Source organism: Stenella coeruleoalba, assembly GCF_951394435.1.
Source record: "Stenella coeruleoalba genome assembly, chromosome: 2".
NCBI classification, from domain to species: domain Eukaryota; kingdom Metazoa; phylum Chordata; class Mammalia; order Artiodactyla; family Delphinidae; genus Stenella; species Stenella coeruleoalba.
The window spans coordinates 59,264,625-59,287,148 of NC_137147.1; the positions used below are offsets into that span (position 1 = coordinate 59,264,625).

At 34.9% G+C, this 22,524-nt stretch overlaps 1 protein-coding gene across 2 annotated transcripts in view; it reads left to right on the forward strand.

The window, feature by feature from the left end:
• Positions 1–22,524, forward strand: part of SEC23A (SEC23 homolog A, COPII coat complex component) — a 76,518-nt gene that overhangs the window by 24,470 nt on the left and 29,524 nt on the right. For both annotated transcript variants that reach the window (XM_079912582.1, XM_079912581.1), the window contains 6 exons: positions 4,136–4,294; positions 5,391–5,506; positions 9,210–9,333; positions 13,917–13,997; positions 15,016–15,105; positions 16,761–16,867. In XM_079912582.1, the coding sequence (XP_079768708.1) occupies positions 4,136–4,294; positions 5,391–5,506; positions 9,210–9,333; positions 13,917–13,997; positions 15,016–15,105; positions 16,761–16,867 (677 nt within the window). The remainder of the gene's footprint in view (positions 1–4,135; positions 4,295–5,390; positions 5,507–9,209; positions 9,334–13,916; positions 13,998–15,015; positions 15,106–16,760; positions 16,868–22,524) is intronic.

Consider the following 22,524-nt stretch of genomic DNA (forward strand, 5'->3'; position numbering starts at 1 on the left):
GGTGGAAAAATCAGGTCATAGGACAGCGCATATGTGATTTTATTTAAAGTTTGATCTGTGGTATATCCTTTTGTGTATAGAGAGGCTTCTGGAGGGATATTTACCCAATTGTTAACAGTGGTGGGTTAAGGAGAGTTTTACTTTTAAGTAGAATTTGAAAATTTTACACTTGACATATATTAGCTTTGTAATTAGAAGAGTTTTTTAAAAAATGTTTTTTAAAATTTGAAATGTTATTAAATTTATAGAAAAGCTGCAAAGGACTTTTTTTCTGAACTATTTGAGATTAAGTTGCTGAAGTGATGTTACCAACCCCTTGAATACTTTAGTTGTATTTCCTATAAACCAGGATATTCTCCTACATAACCATAATACAACTTTCAAAGTCAGGTTTTGAAATATATGATACATACACTGATGTATTATACAATACATAACACTGATACACTACTACCATCTAATTCTCAAAACTCATTCAAGTTTCAGTGGTTATCTCAATAATTTCTTTTACTGAAAGGATTTAATTCAGAGGCATGTATGTAGTGGTTATGTCTGTTTAGTCTCCTTTAGTCTGGTATAGATCCTCAGCCTTTCCTTGACTTTCATGACCTTGGCACTTTGGAAGATTCAGGCCAGTATATAGAATGTCTCTCAAATTAGGTTTGTCTTGATGTAGCGTCACAATTAGATTGAGGTATTGCATCATTGGAAGGAATATCACAGAAGTAATGGTCTATTCTTACTGTATCCTCTCAGGTGGCACATGATTTTCATTTGCCCATTATTGATGATTATGACTTTGATCACTCATTAAGGTGTGTCTGCCAGGTTTCTCCACTGTAAAATTACTCTTATTTCCCCTCCTTTTGTAATTAATAAACATTAGATGGTGAGGATCTTTGAAACCATGCAAATATCCTATTCCTCATCAAACTTTCAATTTATTCATTTATTAATATCACTGTGGATTCGTGGTTTCCTATTTTTTACGGTGAGTTATCTGTTACTATCAGTTTTTATTCTTTTAACTTTCTACTTTGACATAATTCCAAACATATGGAAAAGTTACAAGAATGGTTCAAAGAATTCCTTTAAACCTTTCACCCAGATTCCTCAGATGTTAACATTTTATTACATTTGCTTTATCCTTCTCTCTCCAGATATTTATATAGTGTGCTCTCTCTATAAGTATAGATGTAGCTATATATAGGTATCTATTTATATGTTACACACATATAAATATTAAAAAACCATTTGAAAGTCAGTTACAAATGTGATGTCCCTTTACTTCTAAGTTCTTTAGTGTGCATTTCTTAATTACATAAGAACATTCCTTTGTATAACCACAGTTCATTTAACAATCATGAAATTAACATTGATATAACACTATTTTCTAATCTTTAAACTTTATTCAGATTTCACCAGTTATCCTAATAATACTGTATATCGTATTCACTTGTCATGTTTCTTTGGTGTCCTTTATTCTGGAACAGTTCCACAGTTTTTCTTTGTGTTTCATGATGATACTTTTTAGGGGTATAGGCTAGTTATTTTGTAGAAGGACTCTCAATTTGGGTTTATCTGATCTTTAATCATGAGTAGATTGAGCTTATGCAATTATGCCAGCCTAATTCTCTTGCCCTTGTAAATTACTTGATCATTTGCTTGGAGTATTACTAGTATGTCCTGTGGGTTAATTTTCTCTAGTGCCTGGTGATCCTTTTCTATATGTGTATTCAAGTATTTTGTTTCTATAAAGTTTTCTTGTATTACAGTTTTAAGTGTTAGTTTTTTCATTGTTTTGTTTATCTTCTTTAAGAACTCCAATTATACATAAATTGGATCTTTGCTTGTTTTCTATTTCAACCACTTTATCTCTGATTTTTTATTCTTATTTATTTCGTTTTCATGCTCTTGATTATTTTCTTGCTGTTCTTTAGTGCCCCTTAATAAGTTTTCATTTGAATCTGGCAGTTGTTCTATGCTGGCTGCTAGCTTCCTTCTTTCTTCCTTGTACTTTTCCCCAAACTGCCCTTGCTTGTGTGAAGGCTTGCATGGGAGATAGCTCACTGGGACTTAGTGTTTATTTATTTATTTTTTACTTATAAGTAACTTGAAGTTTGAATGCTTTTTGAGTTCTAGGTATGAAGGTGTGTGGTTTGTATACTTTAATTTGTTCTTGTTCTTTACTGATGTTTCAGCTTTACATGACTCCTGTTACCTCATCAGGATGATACCCAGTATGAAAACAGTATTTTTATTTGTTTATTAATCTAGTTTAAGAATGTTATAGAAGTAATAAGTATACCTAATAAAAACATTCAAATATGCAAGGATGTATAAAAATGAAAAGTAAAAGGCAGTTTTCCTTGCTCTTGCCTAGATTTGTTAATCATGAATTTTTAAAATTATCATCAAAATATATATCATTGACATTCTTTTCTGAAGCTATAATGTAGCTTGAAAATGCACTGTGTATTTTTGTTCAATAACTGCTTATAGAAATTAGAAATAAAAGCATTTCAAATATGATATATAAATATTGTTAATTGTGGAATAGAGTGGTTATACACATAGAGAAGGAGATGTAATTCTTTGTAATTGCAGTTTTGCTGCTTGCTGGGGAATCTTTCATGTATTAAAGTCTTAGGATACCTTTAAATTTTTTTTTCTAGATTCCCTGTTTCTTTTGGATTGTACTCAGTTCTTTTGTTTATTATAAATTTTCTGAGTTCTTGCATGTCTAAAAATGTTTTTTAATTTTTCCCTCTCACTTCATTTGTACTTTGGGTCCCTGTCTTCAATAGGATCTTTGAGCCATTCCTCGCTAGTATTCTAACAGATAGTTTATTGGATAATTTGATGTAGTCTCATTCTTAGTCCTTTTCAGGAAACTTATTTTTCCCACTGAACATTTTTAGAATGTTCTCTTTAATTTTAGAGTTCTGAAATTTCATTAGGTTGTGTTTAGGTTTGATTATTTTTTCATTAATTATGTTTGGTTGTTGGTAGGTCCTTTCATTAAGACTTCTGTCATTCTTCAGCTTACTTTCTTTTTTTCTTTTTTATTCTATATTCATTAGATTGATGCTGGACTTCTGCATTTCTTCATATCTTTATTTTTTTTCCTCATGTTTTCCTTCTTTTCTCCTATTTCTTAGAGGTTTCTTCAAGTTTATTTTCCATATCTCTAACTTGGTCTTCAGACATGCTTTTTAGCCCATTCCTTGAGGTATTTTTACTTTTGCCATGATTTTAATTCTAGAATCTCTTGAGAGTTGTCATATTTGTTTTGATATTCATTGTAACATGTGTTCTGTATCTTTCAGCCCCCAATTTCTATGCTAAGAACCTTCTCTGGGAAGATTGCCTACTTTTCTCAGAGAGCTCTTCTTAGGAATTGCTAAAATCTGTTGTCATTAGCTGCTGTTTCTGGAGCTGACTGCACTTTTTTGGCCCATTGCTGCTTTTTGTGTTTTTTTGACTCTAAATGTAGAGTTTTTAAGATATTCCCTTGGGAAGATCTGGCTTACTTTTGATATATATATATGTACATACATATATTTTAAATTATACATAATATATATAGTTAAAATTCTTTTGTCAATCCAGTACAATCTGTTGTTTGCATTCCTCAAAATTTCTAGTCTGCTGATAGTACTCTTTCTTATTTATTTTTTAAACAGTACCATTTATATCATTTCACTGGCATCTTGGGAAGAAGGGGGAGGTAGATTGAAGTACTCAATCCATCAGTTTGAATTAGAAATAAAAGTTGTGCATGTATTTTAAGCATAGAAAACAAAAATAACAACCAAACAGAAAAAGATACCCTCTTTTCTTCTTCTTTTCCTACTCTTCCCTATCTAGTACTAGTTAAGCAGGAGAAACATCCTTGCTTATAGGGATCAGGTTTATAGATTATTTTAAAATTAGGAAGGCATTGCTATTAGAATAGGATTTCAAAAGAAAGATATTCACACAAACATCTTGTTTTTAAATTTTGTTTTAAACATTTGATTATTCTTGGAAAATGTATGCTTTTCTAGAAAGAATATATAAAAATTCACTATCATAAATGTGTATCCATATGTTTTCCTTTAAGCTCTTCTCATGAATTACTTTTTCCTGATAGTGTACTTTTCCCAACACTGGTGCTCGTATCATGATGTTCATTGGTGGTCCAGCCACTCAGGGGCCTGGAATGGTGGTTGGAGACGAATTGAAGACACCCATAAGATCATGGCATGACATTGAAAAAGACAATGCCAAATATGTTAAAAAGGGAACTAAGGTAATTTTGGTTTTTAAGTCTTTTTGCCTTATTAGAAAAATTCATTTGATGGAAGAGGAAGAATATAATTACTTTCTGATAAGTCTGATATTGTGATGATCCTGCAACTGCTCCTCAGAATTAGAGAAATAGTCTTTTTCTTCCTTGATAATTTGTTATATTTTTTCTGGTTTTAAATATTTAAAAACTTAATAAGGAGCACCAATAGGTGTCTCTTTAAAAACTACTCCTGAGAGAAAACCTGTGTGTCTTTTTTAATATTCATGTTAAAGAATGTCTTTCCCATCAGGAAGAATTTCTTGAATTTTCCAATTTTTCATTTCCAGGAGGCTGCCCTTTAGATATGTATATTGTTCATAGCTTGAATAGTCATTTTCTCATAAGTTGTTCTCTGTTCATGTAACTTCAATTTTATCTGGGTTTGTGTCAGTACATTTTCACTACTGTTGATTCTTGATACCCTTGTATTGGTTCTGCTTGTTAATGTCCCATCCCTCCCCCCCTTTTTAAAAAAATTGTCTAGAGTTTACAATTTTAGTTTAGTTGTCCTGTATTATCTCATATTTCTTTTTGGTAGTCATTATTATATTTTTAGGGTGTAATTAATAACAGATAATTTTTGTCACTATTAATGGATGCTTTTTTTCCTGTCACCTAATTTCCCTTTTGAATTTGGAGTATTTCTTAGAGCTTCAAAAGAAGTTTTATATTTGTTTATCTTAATACTTTTGCTATTGTCTATTTTTCATGTTACTTGAGTATAGATTTATCCAGGAAAAAGAGTTCTGTGTTGTTCTTCCATCATGTATGTATGAAGAGCAACATGCCTTTCTTCAAGGTTAGCTTGAAATTTAGGAGTTCATTTAGAATGAATGGCATTTAAAGAAAAGAATGTGAGAGTGTCAGACTTATTAGAAGTTATCGTATCATTTTATGAGACGTTATAGAAAATTAAATTAGAACAAATCACACTTAAATTATTATGGATTATTCTTTTAGTATTTCTTAGATCATTTTGATTTATTAATGGCAAAAGATTTATAGGATGATTAAGTTTGTACATTACTTTGATTTGATCTTAAAAAATCTGTTGTAGCATTTTGAAGCATTGGCTAATCGCGCTGCTACGACTGGTCATGTTATTGATATCTATGCATGTGCATTAGATCAGACAGGTCTCCTGGAGATGAAATGCTGTCCTAACCTTACTGGGTATGTATATACGTTTTTACAAGTATTGCAGTTATAAACTAATAATGACACTTTACAAATATAAACCAATAATGGAAAAAAAAAATAGTCATGATCCTGCCACTCCAGGGCAACAGCTATTAACAGTTTTTGATACTCCTTTCAGTAAAGCTTACTTTAAATTTTTTCTAAAATACAGTTAAAAAGGCACAAGTTCTGTTTGAAAAGATCATCTTCATACCCTTCAGTCATTGTTTTATATTATTATTTTGGTAGCTTTTTTGAGATATAATTCACATACTATAAAATTTACTCATTTAAAGCATGTAATTTAATGGTTTTTTTTTTTCTTTTAGTATATTCTACCCATCACCATGATTTTATTTTAGGACATTTACATTATCCCAGCAAGAAACTCTGTACCTATTAGCAGTCACTTCCCAATTCTCCTTCCTCCCCCTCCCCCTTTCAGCCTAGACAACCACTAAACTACTTTCTGTCCCTATAGATTTGCCTGTTCTTGATATTAGGGGGACACCATTTTATCCTTCACCATTAAGTATAATGTTAGCTGTGGATTTTTGTAGATGCCTTTATCAGGTTGAGTATGTTCCTATTCCTAGTTTGTTGGATTTTTCTTTGAGTGAGATGGGAAGTCATTAGAGAGTTTTCAGGAGAGGAGTGATATGATCTGACTTAATGCTTTAAAAGGATCATTTGACTTTAGTTGTCTTTAGTACGTAGAGGGACACAGGAATATCAAGTGGTGGCATCACAGCTGGTGAGAAGTGGTTGGATTTGGGGTATATTTAGAAGACAGAGAATTTGCTAGGAGGTTGGATCTGGGGTTTGAGAAAACCAAATAAGTCTAGAAGGATTGAGTTGTCCTTTATTGAAATGGGTAAGACTGGGAGGAAGAACATTTGGGGAGAAGATTAGGAGTTCAGTTTTGAACATGTTTGGTTTGAGATGCCAGTAGACATCCATGGGGAGAGGTTGAGTAGGCAGTTGGATATTAGAACCTACAAATGCAGAAGATAGGTCTGAATTTGTATCTAGAGATATAAATGCAGGAGTTGTCAGAATATTGCTGTGGTTTTTATTTTTTGGCTGCATTGGGTTGCTGTGCACAGGCTTTCTCTAGTTGCGGCAAGCAGGGGCTACTCTTCATTGCGGTGCGCGGGCTTCTCATTGCAGTGGCTTCTCTTGTTGCGAAGCATGGGCCCTAGAGTACATGGGCTTCAGTAGTTGTGGCACACGGGCTTAGTTGCTCCCCGGCATGTGGGATCTTCCCAGACCAGGGATTGAACGCGTGTCCCCTGCGTTGGCAGGCGGATTCTTAAGCACTGCGCCTCCAGGGAAGTCCCTATTGTTGGTTTTTTAAAGCAATAAAAGTGGATGAGATTGTAAGATTGTGTAATTTAACACTACGAAGGTCATTGGTGACCTTCCTAAGAGCACTGAAAGTTGACTTAGAGTGAATAAGAAAAGGAACAGGAGGAGGGGATCGGAAGCAGCTGACATAGACCAGAGCTTCTCAGACTTTCATTTCACGTGTACAAGTCAGTTGGATAGCTTGTTAAAATATAGATTCTGGATTTAGTATGCATAGGATGGGACTTGAAATTCTGCTTTTCAAACAAGACCCTTGGTGATGCTAATGTTGTTGGACCAAGGGCAACACTGAGTAGTAAAGGTATAGACAGCTCTTTCATAGAGGTTTGCTGTAAAAGGGAGTGGATAAGTAGGGTATGGTATACGTTGCCATTATTTTAGGATGTTTTACTAGGTTTAGTGATAACATAGATCGTTCTAGATGACATGTTTGCAAAAGTGGAAAATCTGAAAAAATCTACATGCAAACTATTAGAATTAGTATGTTAAGTTGTCAAGACTTCTAAATCAAGGTCAGTGTACAAAATTCAACTATATTTTTGTATAACAGTAACAAATAGAGTAGACCCTGGGACACCATGGGTTTGAACTGCACAGGTCCACTTATATGTGGATTTTTTTCAATATATACATACTATAGTACTACATGATCCTTGGTTGGTTGACTCCAAGGATGTGGAACCATGGATACGGAGGGCTGACTATAAAGTTTTACATAGATTTTTGACTGCACATAAGGGTCTGTGCCCTAAACTCCACATTGTTCAAGGGTCAACTATAAAAAGCAAACAAAATTTAACAGCATACAATCTATAATAGCATCAGAGATAACATAAATTAGGACTTTAGCAGTATCAAAAATAAAATTTCCATTGATTAATTATACCACATCAGTTTTTTTTCTTTTGCCTAATGTAATTTTTGATTGTTTTATTGTTATTTTAAAAACTACTTAAAATATTTTAAAAATATGATGAACAAATACATGTAAATGTTTGGACTCAGGTTGTATATGGATATATGTATCCGCCTTTTAATTTAAACAGTAGAAAGTTTTACATAGCTTCCCCTACTTTGCATTTTTTTTACTGATATCTTGGAAATGGGTTTATAGTAGTACAGTTGACCCTTGAACAATTTGAGGATTGGGGGAACTGACCCTTTGCATAGTGGAAAGTCTGAGTATAATTTTTAGTTGGCCCTCCATATCTGTGGTTCCTCTATATTTGCAGTTCTGCATCCTCAGATTCAACCATCAGTGGATAGTGTAGTTCTGTAATATTTACTACTGAAAAAAATCCGCTCATAAGTGGACTCACGCAGTTCAAAACCTGTGGTTTTCAAGGGTCAACTGTATATCACTCCATTGTGTGGTTGTACCATATTTTATTCAGCTAGTCTAATACATGATCATCTGGATTGTTTCCAATCTTTTATTATTATAAATAGTACTTCAGTGAATAGACTTGTGCCTGTATTTTGCTTTTTGGTTTTTCTTTGCCCGATTATCTTTGGGATAGATTCCTAATAGTGGGGTGGCTGGATTACAGAGAAAATACATATGTAATTTTGTTAGATACTGTCAAGTTCCCTTGCATTGGGTTTGCACCATTTTCCATTCCCATAAGCAATTATGAGCATGCCCGTTTTTCCACAGCCTCATCAACAGAATATGTTGTCAGACTGATTTGCTGATTTATTAGGGTGGAAATGGCATCTCAGAATAGTTTTTATTTGACAGTGTTTTTTAAAACTTAAAAAAATTTATAAAGGTACATGGTTACTGAAAAAAATTTAACAGTACTTAAGTGCATAAAGTGAAAATGCTCCCAAAATATGCCTGTATTCTCATTCACTGGGTATAACACTGTTAAGTTCAGTGTGACACACAGAGACAATATATGCATATACACACACTACACATGGAGATATTTATTTTTAAGAATGATAATGAATGCTGTGAACTCTCAGATGTCTTCACCAGTAGGGAGAACTGGGTAACTGGGATGGGAGAGACACATATATTACTATGTACCCTTTTGTACTTTTTGAATTTTGTAATGTATAGATGTATTACCTATTTAAAAAAGAATTTTTAAAAATTACTGAGGACAGATACAAGTGTTAGGGGCACTCAGGTACCCTCAGAATTGAGATTATTTGTGGCGTGGGGATATTTTCATATAATTGAGTTTTTTAAATTAATGTTAATATCACACATCTTGGGAAATATCTTTAAAATTTTGTTGGTAGTGTTGAAAAATAATTTACTTTTCTGGTTTTACACATGGACTCTTGTGTCACATTGTTTTTTCCTCTTTCCATGCAGAGGATACATGGTAATGGGTGACTCTTTCAACACTTCCTTATTCAAGCAAACTTTTCAAAGAGTTTTTACCAAAGATATGCATGGACAGTTTAAAATGGGCTTTGGTGGTACATTAGAAATAAAGGTAAGAACCAAAACTTGACATGTATGGTATGTTACCAAGAGAGAAATTTGTAGGCTTGATCATAATTTTAAAACATCATCAATCAAATTCAAGATATGCTTTAAAAATAGTGGTTATTTTGTATTGAAACCTGGAGTTAGAGATTTGTTCACCAGAAAAATGTTCATCGTTAAATGTACAATGAAATTTTACTTGAGCATCTCTAAATAATTGTTAAAACAAGAGGAAATTATATAAGTAAAATTTCCTTTAACTCTATTTTTTGTTTATATAGGGTTTAACTTTTTAAGTATAGGCATACCTCATTTTATTGTGCTTCGCAGATACTGCATTTTTTTACAAATTGAAGGTTTGTGGCAACCCTGTGTGGAGCAAGTCTGCTGGCACCATTTTTTCAACAGCATTTGCTCACTTCATGTCTCTGTGTCACATTTTGGTAATTCTCACAATATTTCAAACTTTTTCATTATTATTATATTTGTTATGGTGATCTGTGGTCTGTGATCTTTGATGTTACTATTGTAATTGTTTTGGGGCACCATGAACCGTACCCATTTAAGACAGTGAACTTAATCAGTAAATGTGTGTGTTCTGATTGCTCCAGCTGCTGGCCGTTCCCTTGTCTCTCTCCCTTTTCTCAGGCCTCTCTATTCCCTGAGACACAGCAATATTGAAATTAGGCCAATTAATAACCCTACAATGGTCTCTAAGTGTTCAAGTGAAAGGAAGAGTCCCACATCTCTCACTTTAAATCAAAAGCTTTGTGAGGAAGACATGTCAAAAACCAAGACAGGCCAAAGCTAAGTCTCTTGGTTCCAAACAGTTGGTCAAGTTGTGAATGCAAAGGAGGAGATCTTAAAAGAAATTAAAAGTGCTACTCCAGTGAACACACAAAGGATAAGAAAGAAAAACAGCCTGACTGCTGATATGGAGAAAGTTTTAGTGGTCTGGATAGAGGATCAAACCTGCTACAATGTTCCCTTAAGCCAAAGCCTAATCCAGAGCAAGTCCTGTCCTCCCTTCAATTCTAGGAAGGCTGAGAGAGGTGAGGAAGCTGCAGAAGAAAAGTTTGAAGCTAGCAGAGTTGGTTCATGTGGTTTAAAGAAAGAAGCCAGCTTTGTAACATAAAAGTGCAAGGGGAAGCATCGAGTGCTGATGTAGAAGCTGCAGCAAGTTATCCAGAAGATCTAACTAAGATAATGAATAAAGGTGGTGGCTACATAAAACAACAGATTTTCAATATAGATGAAACAACCTTCTACTGGAAGAAGATGTCATTGAGAACTTTCATAGCTAGAGAGAAGTCAGTGGTGGGCTTCAAAGGACAGGCTGACTCTCTCGTTAGGGACTAATGCGGTCGGTGAGTTTAAGTTGACCTAATACTCATTTACGATTTCTCGAGATCCTTGGGCCCTTAAGAATCTACTCTGCCTATGCTCTATTAATGAAACAACATAGCTTGGATGACAGCATATCTGTTTACCACATGGTTTACTGAATATTTTAAACCCACTGTTGAGACCTACCACTCAGAAAAAAAAGAATCTTTTCTAAATATTACTGCTCATTGACAATGCACCTGGTCACCTAAGAGCTCTGTTGGAGATGGACAATGAGATTCAAGTTGTTTCCATGCCTGCTAACACAACATGCATCATGCAGTCCATGGATCAAGGAGTAATTTCAACTTTCAAGTCTTATTTTTTAAGAAATACATTTCATAAGGCTATAGCTACCATAGACAGTGGTTCCTCTGATGAATCTTGGCAAAGTAGATTGAAAACCTTCTGGAAAGAATTCACCATTCAGATGCCATTAAGAACATTTGTGATTCGTGGGAAGAGATCAAAATATCAGTCTTAACAAGAGCTTGAAAGAAGTTGATTCCAGCCCTCATGGATGAATGTGAGGGGTTCAAGACTTCAGTGGAAGAAGTAACTGCAGATGTAGTGGAAACAGCTAGAGAACTAGAATTGGAAGTAGAGCCTGAAGATATGATTGAACTGCTGCAACCTCATGATAAAACTTGAATGGAGAGGAGTTGCTTCTTATGGATGAGCAAAGAAAGTGGTTTCTTGAAATGGAATCTACTGATGAAGATGCTGTACAGATTGTTGAAATGACAACAAAGGATTTAAAATATTACATAAACTTAGTTGATAAAGCAGTGACAGGGTTTGAGAGGACTGACTCCAATTTTGAAAGAAGTTCAACTGTGGGTAAAACGCTATCAAACAGCATTGCATGCTACAGAGAAACTGTGAAAGGAAGAGTCATTCAATGCAGCAAACTTCATTGTTGTCTTATTTTAAGAAATTGCCACATATATCCAGACAAAACTCTAATTCAAAAAGATACATACACCCCTATGTTCATAGCAGCACTATTCATGATAGCCAAGACATGGAAACAACCCAAATGTCCATCGACAGATGAATGGATAAAGAAGATGTGGTACATATACACAATGGAATACTACTCAACCATAAGAAAGAAAGAAAGAATGCCCTTTGCAGCAACATGAATGCAACTAGAGATTATCATACTAAGTGAAGTAAGTAAGAAAGAGAAAGACAAATACCATATGATATCACTTATATGTGGAATCTAAAATATGACACAAAGGAACCTATCTACAAAACAGAAACAGACTCACTGACATAGAGAACAGACTTGTGGTTGCCAAGGGGCAGGGGGCTGGGGGAGGAATGGAGTGGGAAGTTGGGATTAGGAGATGTAAGCTATTATATATGGAATGGGTAAACAACAAGGTCCTACTGTATAGCACAGAGAGCTGTATTCAATATCCTATGATAAACCATAATGGAAAAGAATATATAAAAAAGAATGTATATATTTGTGTAACTGAATCACTTTGCTGTACAGAAGAAATTAACACAACATTGTAAATCAACTATACTTCAAAAAAAAGAAACAGAAAAAAAGAAATAGCCACAGTCACCCCAACCTTCAGCAACCACCATCACCCTGATCAGTCAGCAGCCATCAACATTGAGGCGAGACCCTCCACCAGCAAAAAGTTTATGACTCACTGAAGGCTCAGATGATAGCATTTCTTAGCAATAAAGCATTTAAAAATTAAGCTATGTATATTGTTTTTTAAGACATAATGCTATTGCACACTTAATAGACTACAGTGTAGTATAAATATAACTTTATGTAACATAAAGTTATATAACATAACTTTGTGAGAAATAAAAAAATTGGTTTGATTCTCTTTATTCTCAATAGTTGCTTTATTGTGGTGGTCTGGAACCAAAACCACAATATCTCCAAGGTATGCCTGTATGTTTTTTTTAGTGCTAAATTTGCTTATGTTAGTGCTAGATTCTTTAATTGCAGGAGTTGGTATCTAACTTAAGAGAAACATTTTCTGTTTTATTTGGATAATCAGTAATTGTTTTTGGTAAGTTGTTGATATTATTCAATTCTATCATTCATTTCAAATTTGGGATTCAAGAAACCCAAAGGCTTAGTGTTATTTTTAAGTGTCTTACAAGCACATTGATTTTGAGTTATTAAATATTTCTTGTTAATCTTCTTATTTCATTGAATGCTTGCTATATGTCCATCATTAAGCTAGGAAATTGTAGAGATCTCAGGGAATATCTAAGACACAGGTATTCTTATAAAGAACTTATTCTTGATAGAAAGACAAGATTAACACATGTGATTGAATGAAACAATAGTAGATTATAAAAGAGCTGTAAAGGTTTAGGGAAGAAAAATGAATGTATGCAGGATACAATTTATCCTAGATGGTTTTACAGTGACTTAGAGTGGTTTTTGAAACATGGCAGAGTTTAACTTGGTTGAGGAGAATGATTTTAGTTGGGAGCCCAGTGTGAAGAGAGGCACAGAGGTGAGAATCAGCATGGTATGTTTGGGAAGACTGCCCAGTGAGAGTGGATGGTTTGTATTGGAATGTAAGTGAAATAGTTTTAATTGTGTGGTTTGGTTGTAGTTTGGAGATGCATGTGTAGGCAGAAGAAGCCCTTATAGGTTAATGAAGAACAGTGTTTGGGGTAAAATTTGTCTTGATAGTGGTATTCAGGATTTGTCAGGAAAAAGAATCTCATGTAAGAAAACTTGAGTTGGGCTTCCAAATTTTTAGATAGAAGATAACATTAGCTTAAATTTGGGGGTTAGTGGAGATTGGAAAGAAACCAGTCTTGGTGACAGATTTTCAATGGGAGTTAAAATAGAAGGTGGTACACCAAAGTGTACTAGAGTCATTCCTTGGTATCTGTAGGGGACTGGTTCCAGGACACCTCCCCCACACCACCACTGCAGATGCTCAAGTCCTCTATAAAATGGTGTAATATTCTTATGTAGCCTACACACATCCTCCCACATACTTTAAATCATCTCTAGATTAGTTATAATACCTAATAAAATGTAAATGCTATGTAAATAGTTGCCTGTGCACAGCAAATTCTAGTTTTGCTTTTTGGAGCTTTCTGAAAAACTTTTTTTCAAGTATTTTCAATCCGAGGTTGGTCGAACCTGCAGCTGTGGAACCCACTGATATGGAGGGCTGACAATATATTCTTATTTTGCAGACCTCAAGGGAAATAAAGATTTCAGGAGCTATTGGACCCTGTGTGTCTCTCAATTCTAAAGGACCCTGTGTGTCTGAAAATGTAAGTCATCTTTATTCTAAAAAGAAAATACAGTTAATTCTCAGGGCAGATCCAAGAGAGACCTGGGGTGGCAGTCTATAGCATTCCTTTCAAAGTTATTGTGTGGGCTGTTTTACAGTAGAATGTGGCTCAGCTTCCATTGGTATACCTCTGTTTGTTGTTGTTCTTTCCACATACCCCTTTTCCCATTCACCCCTAAATTAAAACTTTTGTACTGTCACCAGTCTTCTATTTTTTATGCCTAAGTTATTCCTTGCCCAGCGTGCCTGAAAAAACAACAACTATGATTTGGAAATTTGGAGACTCCTGAAAGTCAAAATTAATTCTGAAATTTTTTTCGTTAGTAGAATTTCCGTCAAAGTAGCCAGCAGATTTAAGCTTTTAAGCTTCAATTCCTTTCTTTTCTTTTATCACATCTAGTGGACATATAAGGCACTTTGAAATAGTAGAATCATGTAGCTGTGGAGAGGATGATGGGACAAATAACAAAGTGTGCAATCATCTTTACAATGACAGAGTTTAAAAATTAATTTTAAGCAGTTTGCATGGAAAAATTTATATCTAAGAAGTTTTCTTGGGAATTAGACTGCTTAAATTACACAGTTCTGATCCAGAGAACCTATATTCATATATGCGTATGTTATATGTTAAATCACTCTCTCTTTACACAGATTAAATAGTTGGATAGAAGGATAATGTTAGTTGTAATTATTTCATTAAATGGTGTATATTTTTAAAGTCTACAATATGAAGAACTTGTATCAATACTTTTGTAATTTACTTAGCAAGAATTTGGATTAATTATAATTTTATTTGTGTAAAAATTGCTTAAGTTTATTTCATAGTATATTTATATGATCTTAAAAAAATCTTAAACCTCTAACATTTATTGAATTAGTTAGAAACCTGAAATAGATTTTTTCTTACTGATATTTTTTTCCACTTTTTCACCTTAATATATATATAGTAATAAACTATATTCTCTGGTTTTCAAACATACTATGTTTTATTTTTATAGGAGATAGGAACAGGTGGCACTTGTCAATGGAAGATATGTGGACTCAGTCCCACTACAACCTTAGCCATATATTTTGAAGTTGTCAATCAGGTATGACTTTTTATATTTGAATATTGAAATGTATATTTGAAAAAATACTTAATTTAGGCCATGAATATTTCCAGAGCTTATGACCCAAAGATTATTCTGTTTTGGAGTTTTTGTTTGTCATTTTCTGTTTCTCAAGGCTACACTCCTTGGTGAGAGGACATACTATAATAGAGATGTCAGGGAAACCTGCAAATGCCCAACCTTGGGCAACCCAACTTTTAGTATTAGTTTTCTTTTGTTTTTAATAAAAAATTGAAGCATAAATAAAATCTTAAATTCTGTTCTAGTTATGCATTTTTGTAATTAGGTATCTAGTTCCTCCTAGGTGTCTCAAGGTATATAATATTTGAGTCCTCCTACGAGAAAGTTTAATATATCAAAACTTACAGAAAAAGATTGGAAGGTAAAGATGCCAATATTTGGAAAGATTTTTTTCTGCTGTTGCAGGAAAAAGTTATCATATTAAAGAATGATATAATGGATAAATTATTGACTTATATACCAATAGTTATTAGGCATAAAATGAACCACAAAGTATTAGTAGTCAGCCTTCCTAAGACAAGTGCAGGAATTTTTTTTTTACAGTTAAAATTTGTGAAAAATATAGTGGCTCTTATTGACAAACAGTTACAACAACAACAAAGCAAGAATGTTGTCAAAGGGCATGAAGAAAGTTTCCCTATTGACCACCCCACTTTTTCTTTCTGAGGATCATTATCATATATTACTATTGGTCTCTTCTCATTAATGATTTTCTGTTAGTCATCTGTTCATCATGTGATTATCTTCCTCAAAGTTGTGTTTTCATCTTATGTACCTAGGGGAGGAGAACTTAGCTCAATTTCTTTTTCTTTTTTTTAATTGAATTGTAGTTTATTTACAATGTTGTGTTAGTTTCAGGTGTGCAACAAAGTGATTCAGTTATACATGTATATTTTTCTATTCTTTTTTCAGATTCTTTTCCCTATAGGTTATTATAAAATATTGAGTATAGTTCCCTGTGCTATACAGTAGGTCCTTGTTGGTTATCTGTTTTATATATAGTAGTGTGTATCTGTTAATCCCAAAGTCCTAATTTATCCCCTGCCCTTTCCCCTTTGGTAACCATAAGTTTGTTTTCTATGTCTGTGGGTCTATTTCTGTTTTGTATATAAGTTCATTTGTATCATTGTTTTTTTAGATTCCACATATAAACCATGTCATATGATATATGTCTTTCTCTGTCTGGCTTACTTCACTTAGTGTGATTATCTAGGTCCATCCATGTTGCTGCAGAAGACATTATTTCATTATTTTTTATGTTAGCTCAATGTCTTTTTATCCAGTTACTATTAGGCAAAATTGCCTCACTTATGCCTTTTCTTATCTGTTAATTTCTTTACACTTCTCCCTTCATTTTGTTTTTTCATGTTTCTCTGAATTATATATTACTTGAAATTGATTTCCTAGCTTGACTCACTCCATAATTTTTCTCCTCTCCCAAATCCGTTTCTTTTTCACGTGGCAAATCACCACTGTTTTGTATGCACTGGAAATAAGCATCCTTCTGATAGATTTTAGAATGAATTTTGTTAGTGCTAGGATATGCAGTCCATGACTATATGACAACAATGTAATAGATCTTGCTTAGATTCTACTCTTTTATATTTATACAGCATAATGCTCCAATTCCTCAAGGAGGACGTGGTGCAATCCAGTTTGTGACTCAGTATCAGCATTCAAGTGGGCAGAGACGTATCCGAGTGACCACCATTGCTAGGAAGTAAGTTGTATTTGTTAGAGATTTGATTTACATATCAAAACTATTCTGGATCATGCTTCCAAACTGGCTTCCTATTTTGAGTGACGTTTTGGAATGAAGTTAGTCTGGAAAGGATTCTTAGATGAGGTGAGTCTAGAATTGAACAGGCTTTTGGTCTTTTTCTGTTTGTTTTGGATTTGATTGTCTGGGTAGGAAAAGTGTTGGTCAGTATAAACTTAACCTGATTTAGGCATAGCCTAGAAAATGGACACTGAAGGCATCGTAACTCTCATTTTATTGAACTGTATTTAAACTCTAGCTTCATTTCTGAAAACCATGAGACTATTCTGGTGAGTGACGGACATGGCCTAATGAAACAGTGTTGTGCTGGATGGTCTGTTACTTAGCAGAGGGTAGTATGTAGAGAGATTTATTGTCCTGCTGTAACTTTGCTTTGACTTAAAATCCTAGATGAATGTTAAGGGAATACATTATTCCTTTGAAGAAAAAGTGCCCCCTGAGCTTTCCTTTACATCTGTTCATTTGCACATCATGAACTTGGAAGTATTGATTCTTGGCAAACATGTCAATTTATTTATGGCCCCTCAGCACACACCCCCAACCCCATATGCACGTATAACTTAACTTGGAATTCAAAATATTTACTTAAGGAAACAACTGGACATAACAATTTGAGGGATATTTTATAGAGCCACTGGCTTAGACTCTTCAAAAATGTCTTAGAAGGCAAAGAAAGTGTTAGTAACCAGTTAAGATTAAAGGAGACTAAAGAGAATTACATCTAAAGCCAATATATGATCCTGGATAAAATCCCGTCAGGAAAATTTTTGCTATAGAGGACCTTGTTGAGACAACTGGGGAAATTTGAATATGGTCTACATATAGGATAATAGTATTTTATCAATGTTTAATTTCATTAATTTAGTAATTCATTGGGGCTATATAAGAGAACTTTTTTGTTCTTAGGATACACACTGAAGAATTTAGGGGAAAGGGTGATGTATCTGTAACTTACTCTCAAAAAGTTTGGCAAAAGAAAAAGTGTGTGTGTATGAAGGAAAAGAGATCGATAAAGCAGAATGTTACAGTGCTGACAATTGATAAATCTAGGTGATGGATATATAGATTATTCTACTTATAGCTTTATGTTTGAAATATTCTTAAAATGAAAAGTTCTAAAAAGAGTTAAGTTAATCATTCAAGAGAAAGGGAACTTTTGTCATGAGAAATTTTTCATGGGTTTATATATTTTCAGTTTCTTACACAGAATTTATGAGGCTATTTGTAGAGAGATACTATGTGTGTTATGGTGCCATTTATATCATTGTGTCTCACCAAAGCACCCACTCTTTCAAATTAACTTATCCTGACCATTTTCAATAATCAAGGCTTATTTTTTTCTTTATTAATTAGAAATATGACTTTAGGGGCCTAGGCAAGTGCATTTGTTAAGTGAATAAGCCATATGAAAATAAAGGACTCAAGTTCCTGAGATACAGTCAAAAGTTATCCTAGGGCTTCCCTGGTGGCGCAGTGGTTGAGAGTCCGCCTGCCGATGCAGGGGACACGGGTTCGTGCCCCGGTCTGGGAAGATCCCACATGCTGTGGAGCGGCTGGGCCTGTGAGCCATGGCCGCTGAGCCTGTGCGTCCGGAGCCTGTGCTCTGCAACGGGAGAGGCCACAACAGTGAGAGGCCTGTATACCACAATAAATAAATAAATAAATAAATAAAAATAAAAAAAAGTTATCCTATATTTATAGAGAAAATAACTTTGATCTGGAAAGTTTGGTTTGAAACTAGTTGTAAGAATCACAGTGAAGAGGTACTGAAAATACAAAAGACAGATTTTACAATGTGAACAAACCCTTTAAACTTTAAGAGCAAAATTTTAAATTTATGGCTAAAGAACTTTTAAGTAGTAAATTTTTATGTGCTTATTTGCTAATTTATTTTCACTACTGAACCATTATATTGATATTTTCAGAAGAAAAATGTCACCTTTATGTTTCAGTTTGAAGCAAGTGAACACCATGGTCATACAAGTTGGGAAAATACCAATTTAAAACAATTTTGTTTTTGGGAATTCCCTGGTGGTCCAGTGGTTAGGCCTCAGCACTTTCACTGCCATGGGCCTGGGTTCAATCCCTGGTTGGGGAACTAAGATCCCAAAAGCCGTGCAGCGTGACCAAAATAAACAAACAAAACCCAGCTTTATTTTTAGCTCTGTGATATTTTTAAATTAAAAAATAGGGACTTCCCTGGTGGTCCAGTGATAAAGAATCTGCCTTCCAATGCAGGGGACGCAGGTTCAAGCCCTGGTTAGGGAACTAAGGTCCCACATGCCTCTGGGCAACTAAGCCCACGTGCCACAACTACTGAGCTCGTGCGCCTCAATTAGAGAGCCCGTGTGCTGCAAACTACAGAGCCCACGTGCTCTGAAGCCTGCACGCCACAACTAGAGAGAGAAAACCCGTACGGCACAACTAGAGAGAAGCCCGTGCACCACAATGAACAGCCTGTGTGCGGCAACGGAAGATGCTGCATGCCTCAACGAAGAGCCCATGTGCCACTCCTAAGACCCGATGCAGCCAAAAAAAATTGAAAAAAATAAAAAGATAAACTAAACTATTAGTATAATCACTAAGTGTTCAAATTGCACTAAAAATAACTTTTGAAACTACCAGCTTTTGGGACTTCCATGGTGGTCCAGTGGTTAAGAATCCACCTTCCAATGCAGGGGATGCTAGTTCAACCCCTGGTCGGGGAACCAAGATCCCACATGCTGTGGGGCAACTAAGCTCATGCACTGCAACTACTGAGCTCGCATGCCTCAACTAGAGAGCCCGCATGTGCAAACTACAGAGCCTATGTGTTCTGGAGCCCATGTGCCACAACTAGAGAAGCCTGCGTGCCGCAATGCAGACCCAGTGCAGCCAAAAAAAAACAAATATATATATATATATATATATATATATATATATATATATATATATATATATATAGTGCTTTGCATGGTGTATCTTTTAAAAAAATAATTAGCAGCTTTTATTCCTTTATTTATTCTCATTCTTTTCTGCCTCTTGGTATTTTGTTAGACTGAGATAATTCGTGGGTATCAGTCAGCTGGAAAATATTTTAAAATTTTTCGTCTATTTGAAAAAAATTAAAAATAGAGGAAGAAAGGAGAAGAATTTTGAACGTTGCTGCCAGGATTTTCTTGGGATCACGTCTTACATCTTTGAGTCATGTAAAAGGGGTCCAGCTTTTCACAAAGTCTGTAACTATTGCCAGAATTGCTTAAAGTGAGGTACTTCAGAACTAAGATCAGCTGAAGTATTACAAAACTCTGTGAAATGTTAAACAAACAAACAAAAGTTATTGCTGGGTCTACCCAGGATCAGTTTGGATTAGATTTATAGAACATGTAAATTTAATAAATTACTGTTATTTCGTACGTAATTTCAAATTTATCCCTTAGACTAAAATTTTTATTCATTAATTTTTGATTGGTTTTAGTGTGTTAATGTGGAGAGAAAAGAATACATAATAATTTAAATTATGGGCGGAAGAGTAAGACATGGAGATCACCTTCCTCTCCACAGATGCATCAGAAATACATCTACACGGGGAACAACTCCTACAGAACATGTACTGAACACTGGCAGAAGACCTATGATGTCCCAAAAGATGAAAGGCTCTTTGTGCTGCAGCCGGGAGTCAGTGCTGTGCCTCTGAGGTGGGAGAACCAACTTCAGAACACTGGTCCACAAGAGACCTCCCAGCTCCACGTAATATCAAACGGCAAAAATCTCACAGAGATCTCCATCTCAACACCAACACCCAGCTTCACTCAACGACCAGCAAGCTACGGTGGTGGACACCCTATGCCAAACAACTAGCAAGACAGGAACACAACCCCACCCATTAGCAGAGAGGCGGTCTAAAGTCACAGACACCCCAAAACACACCACCAGACGTGGACCTGCCCACCAAAAAGACAAGATCCAGCCTCATCCACCAGAACACAGGCACTAGTCCCCTCCACCAGGAAGCCTACACAACCCACTGAAACTTTAGCCACTGGGGACAGACACCAAAAACAATGGGAACTATGAACGTGCAGCTTGCAAAAAGGAGACCCCAAACACAGTAAGATAAGCAAAATGAGAAGACAGAAAAACACACAGCAGATGAAGGAGCAAGATAAAAACCCACCAGACCTAACAAATGAAGAGGAAATAGGCAGTCTACCTGAAAAAGAATTCAGAATAATGATAGTAAACATGATCCAAAATCTTGGAAATAGAATAGAGAAAATGCAAGAAACATTTAACAAGGACCTAGAAGAGCTAAAGATGAAACAAGCAATGATGAACAATACAATAAATGAAATTAAAAATACTCTAGAAGGGATCAATAGCAGAATAACTAAGGCAGAAGAACAGATAAGTGACCTGGAAGATAAAATAGTGGAAATAACTACTGCAAAGCAGAATAAAGAAAAAAGAATGAAAAGAACTGAGGACAGTCTCAGAGACCTCTGGGACAACATTAAATGCACCAACATTCGAATTATCAGGGTTCCAGAAGAAGAAGAGAAAAAGAAAGGGACTGAGAAAATATTTGAAGAGATTAAAGTTGAAAACTTCCCTAATATGGGAAACGAACTAGTTAATCAAGTCCAGGAAGCACAGAGAGTCCCATACAGGATAAATCCAAGGAGAAACACGCCAAGACACATATTAATCAAACGGTCAAAAATTGAATACAAAGAAAACATATTAAAAGCAGCAAGGGAAAAACAACAAATAACACACAAGGGAATCCCGATAAGGTTAAGAGCTGATCTTTCAGCAGAAACTCTGCAAGCCAGAAGGGACTCGCAGGACATATTTAAAGTGATGAAGGAGAAAAACCTGCAACCAAGATTACTCTACCCAGCAAGGATCTCATTCAGATTTGATGGAGAAATTAAAACCTTTACAGACAAGCAAAAGCTGAGAGAGTTCAGCACCACCAAACCAGCTTTACAACAAATGCTAAAGGAACTTCTTTCGGCAAGAAACACAAGAGAAGGAAAAGACCTACAATAACAAACCCAAAACAATTAAGAAAATGGGAATAGAAACATACATATCAATAATTACCCTAAATGTAAATGGACTAAATGCTCCCACCAAAAGACACAGATTGGTTGAATGGATACAAAAGCAAGACCCACATATTTGCTGTCTACAAGAGACCTTTTCAGACATAGAGACACATACAGACTGAAAGTGAGGGGATGGAAAAAGATATTCCATGCAAATGGAAACCAAAAGAAAGCTGGAGTAGCAATTCTCCTATCAGACAAAATAGACTTTAAAATAAAGACTATTAGAAGAGACAAAGAAGGACACTACATAATGATCAAGGGATCGATCCAAGAAAAAGATATAACAATTGTAAATATTTATGCACTCAACATAGGAGCACCTCAATACATAAGGCAAATACTAACAGACATAAAAGGGGAAATCGACAGTAACACAGTCATAGTAGGGGACTTTAACACCCCACTTTCACCAATGGACAGATCATACAATATGAAAATAAACAAGGAAACACAAGCTTTAAATGATACATTAAACAAGATGGACTTAATTGATATTTATAG